General features: G+C 54.1%; 1 protein-coding gene across 7 annotated transcripts in view; it reads left to right on the top strand.

Moving 5' to 3' along the window:
- The first annotated feature begins 395 nt into the window (after nt 1-395).
- Nucleotides 396-17088, top strand: part of ANK1 (ankyrin 1) — an 81100-nt gene continuing 64407 nt past the window's right edge. For all 7 annotated transcript variants that reach the window (XM_039521429.1, XM_039521432.1, XM_039521433.1 and 4 more), the window contains exon 1: nt 396-486. In XM_039521429.1, coding sequence (XP_039377363.1) covers nt 433-486 — 54 coding nt within the window. In that variant the 5' untranslated portion in view covers nt 396-432. The remainder of the gene's footprint in view (nt 487-17088) is intronic.

Genomic DNA, 17088 nt, shown 5'->3' with positions numbered 1-17088 from the left:
TCATTGTGTTGCAGTAACATGTAGGGATCCGGTCCCCTTGCGATGGGTGCTACACGCACAAGGTCAGAGGCAGTCCTGGCCCTGAGCAGCTTTCAGACGAGGAATTCTGCCCTTACTGTGTCTCACGTTTCTGAGGCCTGCCCTGCACTTTTCCTGTTTGAAAGGCAGGGTTCAGTTGCCCGAGGTCGGAGCCCCATTCACGAGCCTGCAGACGTGTTTAGAAAGCATATTCCAGACACCCTGCCATCTCAAACGCTCAGCCCCTGTAATCTCCAGTCCCCAGGCAGGAGCCTCCCCTCAGCATCTGCACGTGTGAGTGGCGATAGGGCGGAGGCCTGCCGCTGCTGATAAAGCCCTGTGCCTGCTGGGATCTTGGGCACTTGTTTTGGAGGCAGAACTCGCTGTGCATCTGTGCAGACCCCAAGCACGGACATGGGGGCTTCCTTTTCACCAATAGGGATGCCAGACCTGCTGCACCTACGGAAAGTGAGTTCTTGGGCAGCCTGTAAAGGCAGCGGGGGGCTCTTGCAACTCAATTCCTGGGGGAAGGATAGCTGGGAGGCTGTTTACCTATCCTGCCTGGCGTGTGTCTGTCGGAACTGGTAGCATGGGATCAGGGTCCCGTGGTGCTGGGCACCTGTGTGCACGTGATGAGACAGCCCCTGCCCCAGAGAGCTTGCAGACCAAACAGACGAGAGACACAGGATGGATCATTGTACAGATGGGGGACTTGGCCAAGGTCACACAGGGAGTCAGTGGCAGAGCCAGGAACTGATCTGAGCCCCTTGTTTCCAGGCTGGAGAGTTAAAAGCAAGACCATCCCTGCTCTCCACGCCAGCGTATTCTGAGCTGATATAGCTGAGGGGAAAGTGGATTGGCTGCCAGTTTTCTTTTGTAACGGTAGACAGCAGCTGCCAAGTTGTCATCTTTGCTGCCCACCTAAAGCACTGGGTCGGGTGCACTGGGTGGGGTTTCCACGCAGGCTCCAACTGCCTTTGAAGCCATGCTAGCAGCAACTTTCCTTCACTAGGCACAGGCGTTGCTCGCAGGGTCCTAGCACAGCTCCCCTTGCCAGTGCAAGGGGGGATATTGTCTAAGGGCTTGGCTACACTTACAAATTTGCAGTGCTGCAGCAGAGTGTGAAAACACACCCTCTCCAGCGCTGCAAATTGCGGCGCTGCAAAGCGCCAGTGTGGTGAAAGCCCCAGCGCTGGGTTATTCCCCACAGGGAGGTGGAGTACGGACAGCGCTGGGAGAGCTTTCTCCCAGCGCTGGCGCTTTGACTACACTTAGCGCTTCAAAGCCCTGCCGTGGCAGCGCTTTGAAGCGCTAAGTGTAGCCACAGCCTAAGAGCCGTGCTGCAGGCAGCCTTCCTTGGGGCCTTCTTCCCTAGATGGCTTAGAGCAGTGGATCCCAACCAGTGGTCCGGGGGTGCTGCGAGCAGGTTTCAGGGGGTCTGCCAAGCATGGCTGGCGTTAGACTCGCTAGGGCCCAGGGCAGAAAGCCAAAGCCCTGCCACACAGTACTCAGCTCGGGGCTCCGAGCTGCACCACCTGGGAACGAAGCCGAAGCCTTCACGGTGCCCCCTGTGGCATAGGGCTTTGGGCAATTGCCCTGCTTGCTACCCCTGGCTTTTATATGCAGAAAAACAGTTGTTGTGGCACAACTGGGCCCTGGAGTTTTTATAGCATGTTGGGAGGGGGCTCAGAAAGAAAAAGGTTGAGAACCCCTGGCTTAGAGAGCACTTCTCATGCACAGTAGCCGGGATGGCACGAGAGCCCCTCTGGCTCAGCCACAGCACAGCGCCTGCCTCTCCCGCAGTTCCAGCACACTGATCAGTCACCGCTGTACAGATTCTAACAGACAGTTCCCTGCTCAGGGCCTTTGCCCACTGCATCCAGGCAGAGCAGGTGTGAATCAGTCCTGCTGAAGCAGGGCTAGAAAAAATGAGTGGGAACAGATTGTAGAAATTAGAAGCTGCTCCCAAGCAACATTTTAAAATCCTTCCCCTGGGCACAGAATGAATCTGTTTGGAAGCAACCAGATTTGGGTCTGGGGCACTGGCAGTGGGTGCTGGAACCCAGCCCCTCTCCTCAGTGCTGGGAGCCATGTGCAGTGTCTGGGATAGATGAAGCTGGGTCCACCATACACGCCCTTCGCCGGAAAGGCTTCCCCCACTCTCTGGGCCGCGCCAGGCAGGCCGAGAATTTGTCCCTGTTTTTTACCGGCAAGTGGCAATCTGTCACATACCTTCTGTGCACTGGGTTTTCCTGGTGTGTTCTCTGCACACCCCCGTCTGCACAGACTCAGCTATATTTATTTGCTGTCATGGTCCAGGAAGAAAGTGCATTAGGAGAGTTAGAGGTAAAAAATCAAGTAGTCACGTTGCTGCTGTGTCTCTCTAACCAGCTGTAAGCCCTGGTAGGTTGTAATAAGGTGTAATGCATGAACGGTTTGTCTTAAGTCAGAACCTGGTGATATAAAAATAGCATTCTTCGCTCAGGAGGCACAAAATTGCGGGGGGCTCCTGCTAGCCTCAGGAGGGAGCGACAGGTTTCAGTGGGCATGGCCCATGCTGACAGGAGCTGCAGCCATGTTAACTCTTTCATAGCCTTGGCTCCCCTGGTCAAACACCATGGGATGGTGTTCTATTGACACCTCTGCTGGTGCTGGCTGCCCGCCTGTTGATCTAGGGCGATCGTGATTTAAAAACATAACATAAGAACGGCCGTATCGGGTCAGACCAAAGGTCCATCTAGCCTAGTATCTATCTACCGACAGTGGCCAATGCCAGGTGCCCCAGAGGGAGTGAACCTAACAGGCAATGATCAAGTGATCTCTCTCCTGCCATCCATCTCCATCCTCTGACAAACAGAGGCTAGAGACACCATTCTTTACCCATCCTGGCTAATAGCCATTTATGGACTTAACCACCATTAATTTATCCAGTCCCCTTTTAAACATTGTTATAGTCCTAGCCTTCACAACCTCCTCAGGTAAGGAGTTCCACAAGTTGACTGTGCGCTGCGTGATGAAGAACTTCCTTTTATTTGTTTTAAACCTGCTGCCCATTAATTTCATTTGGTGACCCCTAGTTCTTGTATTATGAGAATAAGTAAATAACTTTTCCTTATCCACTTTCTCCACACCAGTCATGATTTTATATACCTCTATCGTATCCCCCCTTAGTCTCCTCTTTTCCAAGCTGAAGAGTCCTAGCCTCTTTAATCTTTCATCATATGGGACCCTCTCCAAACCCCTAATCATTTTAGTTGCCCTTTTCTGAACCTTTTCTAGTGCTAGAATATCTTTTTTGAGGTGAGGAGACCACATCTGTACACGGTATTCGAGATGTGGGCATACCATGGATTTATATAAGGGCAATAATATATTCTCAGTCTTATTCTCTATCCCCTTTTTAATGATTCCTAACATCCTGTTTGCGTTTTTGACCGCCTCTGCACACTGCATGGACATCTTCAGAGAACTATCCACAACGACTCCAAGATCTTTTTCCTGACTCGTAGCTAAATTAGCCCCCATCATATTGTATGTGTAGTTGGGGTTATTTTTTCCAATGTGCATTACTTTACATTTATCCACATTAAATTTCATTTGCCATTTTGTTGCCCAATCACTTAGTTTTGTGAGATCTTTTTGAAGTTCTTCACAATCTGCTTTGGTCTTAACTTTATCTTGAGTAGTTTAGTATCATCTGCAAACTTTGCCACTTCACTGTTTACCCCTTTCTCCAGATCATTTATGAATAAATTGAATAGGATTGGTCCTAGGACTGACCCTTGGGGAACACCACTAGTTACCCCTCTCCATTCTGAGAATTTACTATTAATTCCTACCCTTTGTTCCCTGTCTTTTAACCAGTTCTCAATCCATTAAAGGACCTTCCCTTTTATCTCATGACAGCTTAATTTACGTAAGAGCCTTTGGTGAGGGACCTTGTCAAAGGCTTTCTGGAAATCTAAGTACACTATGTCCACTGGATCCCCCTTGTCCACATGTTTGGACTCTAATAGATTAGTAAGACATGATTTCCCTTTACAGAAACCATGTTGACTATTGCTCAACAGTTTATTTTTCTATGTGTGTGACAATTTTATTCTTAACTATTGTTTCGACTAATTTGCCCGGTACTGACGTTAGACTTACCGGTCTGTAATTGTCAGGATCACCTCTAGAGCCCTTTTTAAATATTGGCGTTACATTAGCTAACTTCCAGTCATTGGGTACCGAAGCTGATTTAAAGGACAGGTTACAAATCTTAGTTAATAGTTCCGCAACTTCACATTTGAGTTCTTTCAGAACTCTTGGGTGAATGCCATCGGGTCCCGGTGATTTGTTAATGTTGAGTTTATCCAGTGATGAGCTGCCAAATTTTTAACAACCGGTTCCCTCCTCCCTCCAAAATTTTAACAACGGGTTCCCTCCTTCTCCCCCCCTCCGGGGTGGGGGGGTCGTGCCCCATCCAACCCCTCATGTTCCTTGACACACACACTCCGAGACCCCTGACCCATCCCCCCTTCCCTGTCCCCTGACTGCCCCTTGCCGCCACCCAACCCCTCCTCTCATTCTCAATGGCCCCCCAGAACCCCTACCCCATACAACTACCCCTTCTCTCTGTCTCTGAGTGCCCCCACCACCTCATCCAACCCTGCTCTTTCCTGACTGCTCCCCGGGACCCTTGCCCCTATTCAATCCCCTGTTCCCTGCCCTCTGACTGCCCTGACCCCTATCCACCCCACAACCCACCCCCTCCCTGCCCCCTTACCACACAGCCTGGGGACCGGGTCCACTCTGCCAGGACCACGACCGGCGCCGCGGGGCCCGACTCCCCGAGCCCGGCCGGACCAGAGCAGGCACCGCGCGGCGGCAGCCACTCGGCCCGACTCCCGGGCGGCACCAGGGCCCAGCCGCTCGGCGGCAGCCGGCCCGACTCCTGGGCCGGCACGGGGCCCAGCCGCTCGGCGGCAGCCGCCGGCCCGACTCCCGGGCGGCACGGGCCCAGACGCTCGGCCCGACTCCCCGGGCCGGCACCGGGGCCCAGGCGCTCGGTGGCAGCCGCTCGGCCCGACTCCCCGGGCCGGCACCGGGGCCCAGCCGCTCCGCCCGACTCCCGGGCGGCACCGGGGCCCAGCCGCTCGGCGGCAGCCGCTCGGCCCGACTCCCCGGGCCGGCACCGGGGCCGAGCCGCTCGGCGGCAGCCGCGGGGCCCAACTCCCCGGGCCGGCGCTGGGCTGGAGGGAGCCGCGGTCTGGGACCGGGAGCTGCTGAGCCAGCCACACCTCCCCTCCCCCTCCGCGCCCCAGCTTACCTGCCTCCATGCTGCTTGTTCAGGCTTCCCGCGAACATCTGATTCGCGGGAAGCAGGGGAGGGGGAGGAGAAGGGGGCGGAGCAGGAGAGGAGCGGGAAGTGAGTTTGGGTCAGAACTTTTGTTAAATTTAGCAGCCCTTAACAACCGGTTCTAAAATGGCTGCTAAATTTAACAACGGGTTCGCGTGAACCCGTGCGAACCGGCTGCAGCTCACCCCTGAGTTGATCAATTAATTCCAAAACCTCCTCTAGTGACACTTCAGTCTGTGACAGTTCCTCAGATTTGTCACCTACAAAAGCCAGCCAGATTTGTGAATAACAGGACAGACTCTTAATTCTGCTTCTCAGAAAACCCATTTGTGTCACATGGGCGTAGTCTGGGAAGAAATGTGCTCAGAGCAGCAGGATTTATGCCCTTATCAAAGGGTTTTGACACACCGGCGCGGGCTGTTCCCTCCAAACTGCTCCTGGTGGCACCCTCCCTCTCAGTGTCCCCAAAGCTGCTCTGGCTGCAGCTGCCAGCCAAGTGCGACCCACCCACAGGGGGGAGCTGAGGAGCATTTCTAATCCTCAGCCACAGCAGCTGTTTAAGTCCCTAAATGGCTCACCAGAGATCTAGCTACCCCGGGCTCTGAGTGCGCTGTGCATTGGTGAATGGCAGGCTGGACGGCAGTCGCCAAGAGTGTCTGTGTCGTTATTTGTGGTCGCAAGCGACTACACATATATAACAGAGGTGGAAAACTAGAAGCGGTTCCTGAGAATTTGGCCCCCAAATGAAATATTTGAAATATGGTTTCCTTTTTCACATCCCTGCCAGGGTCTGTGTTCCTCGGCAAGAGAGAGAGAGCACGGCGGAGTGGGAGTCAGGAGTCCTGAGGTCTGTTCCTGCCTCTGTGACTAAGGGCTTGGCTACACTTACAAGTTGCAGCGCTGGGAGTTACAGCGCTGCTCATGCAGCTGTGTAAGGGCCAGCGCTGGAGTGTGGCCACACTGACAGCTACCAGCGCTGCAGTGTGGCCACACTTGCAGCACTTTCCAGCGCTGTATTGAGAGGTGCATTGTGGGCAGCTATCCCACAGAACACCTTGGCGCTGAGTATTGTGGGAAGGGAAGGAAGTGTGCGGGTCATTCCGCTTCCTGTTTGCCAGCGCCCCGTGGTGCATCGCTTCACATCCCAGCATTCATTCCGGCAGCGTTTGGCGCCATTGTGAGTGTCTTTCTGTTACTCTCTGTGAATCGCGATTTCTGTGGCAAATGGAGCCCGATCTGCTGAGGACTCTGCTGATGAGTGTCACCAGCACAACACGTTTGGCAGTCGAGCTATTCCTTCAGCTCCAAAGTGACAGTGAGGAGTCCGGCGATGATATCAATATGGATTTGTCTGCCGCGTGTGACACTAGAGTGCTTGCGGCATTCACGGAAATGCTCAGCACCGTTGAACGCCGCTTTGGGCTCGGAAACAAGCACTGAGTGGTGGGATCACATCGTCATGGAAGTCTGGGATGACGAGCAGTGGCTGCAGAACTTTCGTATGAGAAAAGCCACTTTCATGGGACTGTGTGCTGAGCTCGCCCCACTCTGCGGCGCAAGGACACAAGATTGAGAGCTGCCCTGACGGTGGAAAGCGGGTGGCTATTGCAATCTGGAAGATGGCAAATCCAGACAGCTACCGGTCGGTCGGGAACCAGTTTGGTGTGGGAAAGTCGACCGTGGGAATCGTTTTGATGCAAGTTTGCAAGGCAATTAATCGCATCCTGCTAAGAAAGACCGTGACTCTGGGGAGCGTGCAGGACATTGTGGATGGCTTTGCACAAATGGGTTTCCCTAACTGTGGAGCGATAGATGGGACGCATATTCCTATTCTGGCCCCACCTGGCATCAGAGTACGTTAATCGTGGTATTTCTCTATGGTTCTCCAGGCGCTTGTGGATCAGCGTTTCATTGACATTTACACAGGCTGGCCTGGAAAGGTGCATGATGCAGAACAGTGGCCTGTTCAGGAAGATGCAGGCAGGGACTTTTTCCCAGACAGGAAGATCACAGTAGGGGATGTCGAAATGCCCACTGTGATCCTTACTGCCTTGGCTCATGAAACCCTATACAGGGAAGCTTGACAGGAGCAAGGACCGGTTCAACTACAGGCTGAGCCGGTGCAGAATGACTGTGGAGTGTGCTTTTGGGCGAGGCTCGCTGGAGATGTTTGTATGGGAAGCTAGACTTGGGGAAAGCAGCATCCCCCTCCATAATATTTGTGAAGGGAAGGGTGAAACATTCAGTGAGGCATGGACCACCGAGGTTCAAGTCCTGGAGGCTGAATATGCACAGCCAGAGAGCAGGGCTAATAGAGAGGCCCAGCACAGGGCTTCAAGGATTAGGGATGCCTTGAGGGAAGAATTTGAGGCTGAAAGCCAACAGTAATGTTTGCTGCCTTGCATGGGAGTGAATTGCACTGCTTACACTGTTATTCTATTATCCATAATAATAATATGATTTGCAGTGCCTCTTTCTTTACTGGGCTAAGGTGTCTTTCACTATCTGCTATAATAAAGACTGTTTTCAAAGCCAAGAATTGTTTTATTGAAAAGAAAAAAACTTCCTTGACAGACAGACAGACACACAACATTTCATTAACACAAGAGGGCAAGGGTGTGGGTTGGTGAACTGTACAGTCACAAGTTTGCATATGCCATGTCTGGATTGCTGTTTAATGAATCCTGCACTTCAGGGTGCATATACTGCATGGTGATGGGGTTGAATGCAGAGGGTAAGGGTGGTGGTAGGTATCAGGGCTGGTTGGGGAACGTACAGGTGTTGGAGGCAGCTGGTGGTGGTAAGAGCCTGGATGCTGGGGAAAGGTGGTTGAGCTGACATTGGGGCACAAGGCACAAAGGACGGGCGGGTGGGGAGTAGCACGGTAGTGCTCTGCTTGCATGGCAACGAGTGACTCTATAGACTGCTCCAGGATGCTTAGCAGTTTCCTCTTGGCCACTGCATTTCTCTTGCGGGTCCTGCTTTCTCTCGCCACTCCTTCAATTCTTTTCTCTCTGTAGCAGAGTGCTGAAGAACAGTTTTCAGCATGTCCTCTTTGCTCTTTCTTTTCTCAAATTTTGAAGCCTCTGTGATGTTGAACATCTGGGCAGTCCAGTCAAGGTCACTGTACACACAGAAATGACAACATTTAACACGGGCAGCATTGTATCCACTATCTCCAGACATGAATTGTTACACTGAGGAGTTCTCACTTGCAAGTTCTCACTTGCATTCTTTATCCCAAAGGAAAACACAACAGAAGCCACGAAATGGTGAGTGAGGAGTGGGGCTTGAGTGAGAGGGGAGCTGGTTGCGTAATCTGGAGTGCTAGAGGGGTTGAGTGAAGATGCAGATGCAGGGGTGATCTTATCTCCCTATCTCTTCACTAAAGAGTCTCCCAACATTTTTCACAGGACTTAATCCTGGAAGATGTTTAGTCACTAGGGAACAGCGGGGGGCTCTTTTAGAGCAATGTGGATTCCGCCCGGGACCCTATGCGGCGTGCCTGTGTTCAGAAATGGTCCCCTGGCCGAAGAGTGGCGCCGTCACTGGGACAAGGGACACAGTGGCTCTGCCTATAAACCTGCGCAGGCATATTGCCCACGCTCTGGATGAAGCTTTGCTGAGATAACTGAAGCAGATTACCGACGTGATAGACCACATCAACGGGCTATTCCACATCTAGACGCTGCCATGCATGCATCCATAACCCCCTTCCTCTCCAGAAACATTTCCACCCAGAAAATAAAAGCCGCTTACCGGTACATCCTCTGCCTGTCCTTCTGCAACTGCTGGCTGCTGCTGCGATTGGGTACTTTCCTCCTGGCTTGAGAAGAGCTCCTGGCTGCATGCCTCCAGGAATCTGCGGTTTCTTCCCATCCCAGGAGCTTCACTCCGCAGCCTCCTCCTCCTCCTGTCCCCAGCCTGCTCAGAAGTGTCCATCGTTACCCTGGGATTGGCATATGTTGTCCATCTCCACGTGTCGTGGGGCGGATCCGGATCTGCGATTCTCTCGGGCTTTGTAATAGGCACTCCGCAGCTCTTTAACTTTCACCCTGCATTGTAGTGCGTCCCGTTGATGGCCCCTATCCAGCATGTCCCTTGATATCTGCTCAAAGATATCGTAATTCCTACGGCCGGAGCGCAGCTGTGCCTGAACAGACGCCTCACCCCAAACACTGATGAGGTCCTGCAATTCACCTGTGCTCCATGCTGAGGCATGGTTACCTGTAACCTGTAACTGATTAACTGATTGCACTCCACACCTGGCTGCAGCAAACAGGAAGGAGATTTTTAAATTTCCCGGGGCATTTAAAGGGCGGGTCACCTGAGGCAAGAGCAGTAGAGTGCAAACTGATGTGCAGAGTGGCTGAACAGGAATTCTGGGATAGCTCCTTATTCCCTGGAGGACAGGTAAAGCGCTGGTGAGTGTCCACACCTGCTGAGCAGCGCTGGTGTCACCAGCGCTGCACTCTTATAACCCAACCCGGATGGGTTTTCAGCCAGCGCTGCAACCAGGGAGTTGCAGCGCTGGTTGTGCCCTGCAAGTGTGGACGGGGTGTTAATTGCAGCGCTGGAAAGCCTCCACCAGCGCTGCAACTTGTAAGTGTAGCCAAGCCCTAAGCCGCTGTGAGACCTGGAGCAAATCACTGATGTCTCTGATGTCTCTGTCTTTGATCTCCCCCCCTGTAACCCAGGACAGTTGGGAAGGTTTATCCCTGATCCCTATAGGACTTGTGGTCTGCATTAATCCTTGACCTACAAGCTGGCTGTTAAATGGTGCCTGGAGCCTTAAGGATTAATGGAATCCCTTTGTAGTTGAGAACAATGTGGATTTGGTCAGTGGATGATCTGGGGCTTTGGGAGTTCTCTTGTGTTGGTGAGTACACAGAATCCTTGGAGCTAGCCTGGGTCGTGCACTCGTAGCTGGTTGGGTTTTATTTGGCACAGACCTCAGCAAGCTGGGTCAGCTAGCAGCCTAGGTCCCTGTGCCAGTCCCTTTCCCCTTCACCCCCGGCTTGCTGCCTCTGGTTCTGGAACTACGCGAGAGAAATTCAACTGATGCCACACGTCTCTCTCTGGTTGTGAAGGGGAGGGTTCTGGGGGCCAGAGAAGTGCTGCTGATGGCAGTGATCCTTTGCTTGCTGTGAAACATCAGACAGGCCACGGTGCTCATGTCCCAGCCCAGCCAGCCCCACTGCCTTATGCTGGTGTCTGAGCCAGTTCAAAATACCATTTCCCAGTAAAATGGTTAAACTGGGGGCATTAAAGGGGAATTAAAAGGCATTCCAGCTGGCATAAACGCCTGGGCTGGAGATCCGGGGCTAGAAAGTTTCAGATACAGAAGGTGCCTGTAACCTAAGAAATGGGGGAAAGGTAATGAAAGCAGCAAAATAAAATGTCTGGAGGTTGAGAAAAGCTTCAGCCCCCCTCTCTCCCCAAATGATTTGCTATAGTTGGGGAAGTGCAATACGGATACATTGTACAGCAGTGTTAATGCTGTTTCTTCCTGGGCCCGTTAGCACAGGTGCTGCCTGTAGGGTGACCAGACAGCAAATGTGAAAAATCGAGACGGGGATAATTGGAGCCTATATAAGAAAAAGACCCCAAAATTGGGACTGTCCCTATAAAATCGGGACATCTGGTCACCCTAGCTGTCTGCCAGGCCGTGGTCACAGTGCTGGGCTTGGACTAAGGAGGTTGGTGTCGGGCCCCTGTACTGGGGAACCTGATGAGGGAGCGAAGCAGCATCTCAGTGCTGTTTGCAGGGGCAGGGAGCGGACACTCAGGAGGCCAAAGCAGAACAAAGGGACCCACTGAGGGCTTAGAAACATGGGGCAGAAAATAGCAACCTGAGGGAGGTGCAGCTACAACATCTGGGAAGCTCTGTCCAGATGGCAGACATGCCACTCGGAAGGCTGGTGTGCTGGACAGCAATGGAGCGCCAGTCGCGGAGGAGCTTTCGGGGTGATAAGTAAGACAATGCTGTTTGTTTGGGGCTGCCTGTGCAGAGGCCAAGAGGTGGTGGTGGGGGCTTGTCTGTGCTGGGAAGTTTCATTGTGTTAGAACAGGCTGTAAAACCTGCCATAGTGCAGTGTAGACAAGGGCCGACCTGTTCCACGCCCTGTCAGCTGGCTGTGTGTAGCTCCGGGGGGACCATAGAGGGTGACCCATGACGGGCTCGCTGTTAGACCTGACAGCATGTGTTCTAAGGGGCTGCAGCTTCTCAACGTAAGCAGCCGGGTGGGAAAGGACTCGGCTGTTGATCTGGGCACCTTGATACCAGCAAGGCAACAGCGGGAGGGAGGGGCCGTGCAGAAGAGCATGATGAAGTCAGAGAGCAGGTGGGATGGATTTATGGAGCAGATTAGAAATGCTGCTTGTATCCAACTTGGCTAAATGACCACAGGGACTATGGCTACATTAGCCTTCCCCTCCCCCCGAACCCGAGGAGGGAGCAACAGGCCAGTGCTGCCAGCATGTTCACCCCACTTCAGGTCTGCTTTGAGCAGAGTTACAGAGCACAGCCCTCCACTAGCAGGGGAGCTGCACTGTGAGAGGCAGTGGTTGGAGATCTGGAGGGCAGAGGTTGATAGACCCAGCTGAAGAGATCTGTGATAACTGGCCAGGTGGTGAACACGTGGAGAGGATTTGTTTAGGATGAAGCTAAGAGCACTGGATGGAAATGAAGAAAGGGCTGAACCTCAGAAACCATTTCCCTCTGGAGACATGTATCAGATGGTAGAGTCATACCCCAGGGAAGCAGTGGAAGCCCCGGCTACTGGGACCACATAGCCCCCATGTTAATTAGTATTCCAGCGAGTGGCAGGTGTCAGCTTCTTAGAGCAGGGGCCTTCTCTGTCTGTGTTCTGTACAACACAGCTGCGTGCCGGCGGCCATACTGCATGGGATGACGCACAGGCTAATGCGCTGGAGGGGAGTGTCTTGCACTGGTCTCCAGGGACTGGACAGGAGTCCTTCCTACCCCTGCTCCGTTCCTAATGCCAAATCTGCGAACCTCTGGCTTTGTTTCATGTCATTGGCAGGCTTCTCTGGCCGCTTTGTGTCCAAGGCCAGCACTGTCCAGCAGCACGCAGTGTTGGCTCTCCATCAGCTTGGCTGTGTGGCTGGCCATCACTCACCCCTGGTGCTGTTGAGCAGTGGGGATACCTGCGTTCAGGCAAAGGCAAAACGGCCTCTTCCCCTTAGCACTGCAGCCTGTCTCTGGGATGGGGCTGCTGCCCTGCGATCAGTGACTCCATTACAGGCCCAGCCCTTCGCTAGCATGCACAGTCTGTCTGCCAAGCAGCTTATGTGGCAGGGACAAGGTGGGTTTGGGGCAGTGGACTGTCCTGACCTGGTTCCTCCAGGTTGACTCATGCCTGTGATGGGAGCAGCTTTACATCCTGTCTTGTGTCTGATTTAGCTAAGATAAAGTGTGCCACATGCTGCTCCTGAGCCTCAGACATGTGGATTTGCAAGCAGATGTCAGCAGGCCGCTGAGCAGGAACTGCTAAGTACCTTGCTGATAGAAGCACATGGCTGTCCAAAGGACGTGGAGGAGACAGGCGTTTGAAGCTGTAATGTTATCACAAGTGGTAAAACTCAAGAGACAGCGTTTAGTGGTTTAATTGGGTTGAATTGCTTTCAAGTTCTCCGCCTGAGAGCAGCCCAGGGAAACTTCACTCAGCAATGCCCTGTGATAGAGCCGGCTCTGCTCCGTGCTTCCTTGCCAGCAAGGAGTGCAGAGTCCTAGGAGATGTCTACACTGCTGCGCGGCCATGACTGCCCTGGCTCTCAGGTGCCGCAAGGTGGGAGGGTCTCTGAGCCCAGGCCCAGCCCAAATGCCTACACTGCTATTTTTAGCCCCGCAGCCCAAGCCCGAGTCAGCCGAGCTGAGCTCAGACTTGGCGCGCAGGGTTTTTGTCGCAGTGTAGACATACCCAGAGAGTTCAAGGCCAGAAGGGACACCAGGTCATCTAGTCTGAGCTCCTGTATTTCACTGGCCACCAACACCCGCACACTAACCCAACAACCAAAGTGAGACCGAAGTGTGTCAGCCCACAGTAGACTAGACTGCTGTGCGCCACAGGCAGCGAACAGGGGGGACCGAAGTGCCCCAGAGCCTGAGCCTCGCCCCTTGCCAGGGTAGAAGCCTGGCAAGTGACCCACACCCACATGGTGCAGAGGAAGGTGAAACCCCCCAAGGTCACTGCCAGTCTGACCTGGGGGGAAATTCCTTCCCAGCCCCACACGTGGGGTCAGTGAGACCCCGAGTGTGTGAACTAGAACCAGCCAGCCAAACACCAGATACAGAGACTACTGGGTGCCACCACAGTCCGCAGAGCCCTGGCCCACCCTGCCCAATGTCCCAGCCCCAGCTGTCACCATCGCTGATGCTCCAGAGGAAGGAGACCAGCCCCCTCTGGGGGGGACCCTTTCCTGACCCAGGTTGAAGCCCTGATGCTTGAGCTGTTAGGAACATAAGACAAACTGGAAGTGAGCCCGAGGGCTGCTGAGCCCTGCCCCTTCCATCATACACAGACTTGTCAGACAATCGCACTCATACGTTCGTACAGCCGTCTCTTCAAACTAGTTGTTTGGCCCCGCCACTCCTATTGGGAGGCTGTTCCAGAACCTCGCCCTCTGACGAGGAGAAACCTCCTTCCAATTTCCAGCCTGAATTTCTGCAGGGCCAGTTTTTACCCATTTGTTCTTGTGCCAACATTGTCCTTGAGGACTCCTGGGAGAGTGGAGCCCACTTCATGTCTGCAGCCACTGCCTCTCGGGGATTGGGACTAGCACACAGGCAGCTGCAGGGCCCCCCTCCTGAGCCCACGTGTGAGTGAGGAGGCATCTGCCCATTCTGTTAGGTTGCAGAGTAATCTGGGGCTGTCACGGCAGGCTCCCGGATCCCGAGGCGGACAAGGCTGGGTGCAATTTGATGGGTCGCTCGTCTGCTGGCATGGGGGTGGAAGCTGAGAAATGGTGTCTGGGGGATATTTAGCATCAGAGAAGATGTCTAAGTTGCAGTGGGTCCACTGCCACTGTCCCTGTGGGCTGGCTAGGGTCTCCGAAGATGTACCACAGAATGCTGGGGTAAGGGAGAGGGGCTTAGCTAGATGGGTGAAAACTGTTATAATAATTGTACTGATTGAGGTGGAATAAATGGGCTTAGGGAGTTAGTATAACTTAGTCACCGTTCAACCAGGGGCGGCTCTAGGCATTTTGCTGCCCCAAGCACGGCAGGCAGGCTGCCTTCGGCGGCTTGCCTGCGGGAGGTCCTCCGAAGCCGCGGGACCAGCGGACCCTCCGCAGGCAAGCCGCCGAAGGCAACCTGCCTGCCACCCTCGCGGCGCCGGCAGAGCGCCCCCTGCGGCTTTCCGCCCCAGGCACACACTTGGCATGCTGGGGCCTGGAGCCGCCCCTGCATTCAACATCAAACAGTATTAAATGGTATTAACACCTATAGCCCATTCATTCCTTCTCAGGTCCCAGAACAGAACTGTTGGTGCTGCTGCAGGACTCGCTGGTGGCTCTGTTTGTGTGGGGAGGGACTCCAGCAGCAGGAGCGCTCTGTGCAGGCCCCAGCTGTGCTGCATATCACTGGCCATGTGGGGAAAGCGTAAAGGCCCTTTCAGAGTAGCAAATCCCCCAGCTCTCGGCCCACGGTAAGTGCATCTCTTCCCACAGAGCTGGGCAGAGAGGCTGGTTTGGCTAGCTGCTTGCTGTGCTCTGGCCTTTCCACTGCAGGTGGTGGAGGGGCCTGGGGATCTCTGCAGCAGCGAACACTGGGGTCATACAAGAAAACCCATGGGGAGGTGCCAGAAAAACCGATTTAGGTATCAGAGCTTCCTGGGAGCCATCTGGCAGGTGCCAGCGCTTTCCCCAGCACCCTCTCTGTCGGCTGGTGGAAGTAGTCAGTGCTGCCCTTGGCAGAGCTGTCAGGGCCAGCTCCTGAGCAGGACACTGGGGAACTCTGTGGAGAGGGAGCCCTGGACCTTCTTTCCCTTCTCTCCTCTTGCTCTCCCTTCATTATGCAGGATCTGGGAATTGCTCTTGGTGGATTCCTCAGGCACCTTTCTCTGGGGCTGCCAGCCTGGGAAGAGTACAGTGCATAGATGTGCTGGACGGCCAGGGGATCCCTGACTCAGGTCACAGGCTTTGGGATCTCTTCTCTGCCACGTTCCTAGCCAGGTCATCTCCCTGGATCCTCCATGTGCACATCTCCCCTTCGTCGCAGGGAAGGCCCTCAGCAAATTGGAAGCTATAACAATTATTCCGCTGCTGCTGTCCACCAATAAATATGGCATATGTACACCATGCCAGTGCGGTCCGGCAGATGGGGGGAGGGGCTTTGTGCTCGGTGCTGTACAAACAGTCCCTGCCCTAAGTCGCGTACAGTCCAGCAGACAAGCAGGTGGGGAGAGTGGGGTAACAAGTGTCCTACATGTGCATACCCTTTAGTCCGTCAGGAGCAGTGATCACTACGTGCTACCTGCTCAGCTCAGTGACTGAGGTAACATTGCTGAAGCAGCCTTAGCCTCCAGAGACCCTAGTAACTGGGGGCTGAACTCACGGTGCTGGGTGTTTGCATGGAAAACATTATCTGCTCAGAGCTTCCAAAGGCCGCGCAGGCTCCCTGGGCTGATATAAATGTGTCTGTGTTTCATGGAACAAGGTGGAGTTACTAGTAACCTCCCTTCCTTTATCAGCCTTGTGCAGAGCTGCCTGGGTGGGACTGAAGGGGAGGAGATGAGATCAGGACTCTGTCCCTGTCCAGTGTCCTGAGCAGTGATCTGGGACATCGATCCTCTGACCATAGGCCTGGAAACCCAGCCTGAGCCCAGGTTTAGGGACTTGCACAGTCTCTCATGTATGCATTTGTTAACTCCAGGAAGTTTGTAGCTTTCTGTTTGCAGCTAGCTCCAGCAGTGCCCCAGAGCAGTGGTTACTGCAGGGGGACTAGGCGCCAGGGCTGAGGTTCCCCCGCTGGCTCTTCCAGCTGCTCACCGCGGGCTTTAGGCAGATACTTGGGCCTGCGTTTCAAAAGTGGCTCCCAATTTGGGTGAGTCCCTCAGAGGCTGGTGTAGCAAGTGCAAAGTGAGTCTAAATCGAGAGCCTGATGTGTGTGTTGCATTCAGGGGCGTGCTTGGGGCGGCAAGCTGTGGGGGGCACTCTGCTGGTCGCCGTGAGGGTGGCAGGCAGGCTGCCTTTGGCGACTTGCCTGCAGAGGGTCCGCTGGTCCCGTGGCTTCGGAGGACCTCCCGCAGGCGGGACCAGCGGACCCTCCGCAGGCAAGCTGCCAAAGGCAGCCTGCCTGCCGTGCTTGGGGTGGCAAAATGCCTAGAGCCGCCCCTGGTTGCATTGGGCTGGACTGTTGGGAAGAGCCCAGCGCTTGGGACTGAAGGGAAAGCCCCGTGCCGGGGAGGGACAAAGTGGGAGTAAATCGTCAGCAGAAAGCAGGTAGAATAAGAGTAGTGTCATGTGCTCCTCTGGCCGTTCGTCCTGGGCGTTGCAAAGCCCTCGGCAAAGTCTGGGTCTGGTCCTTCTCCCATCGAATCTCTCTCGTCTTTGCGTTCAGTGGGCAATGCCAGGAAGAATATCTCCTCCCATTGGACTAAACTGTCCCGGAAAACTGCCCGGGAGATGGAAAGGCACAGAGACACGGTCCAGACAGTTTGAAGACAGAAAAATACAAATGGCTTCTCTGTGTATGGAGGCAGTGA

This window comes from Mauremys reevesii, linkage group 2 (genome assembly GCF_016161935.1).
Source record: "Mauremys reevesii isolate NIE-2019 linkage group 2, ASM1616193v1, whole genome shotgun sequence".
Lineage (NCBI taxonomy): Eukaryota > Metazoa > Chordata > Testudines > Geoemydidae > Mauremys > Mauremys reevesii.
Note: the sequence above shows the minus strand (reverse complement) of the source record. Positions and strands in the feature narration are given on the sequence as shown.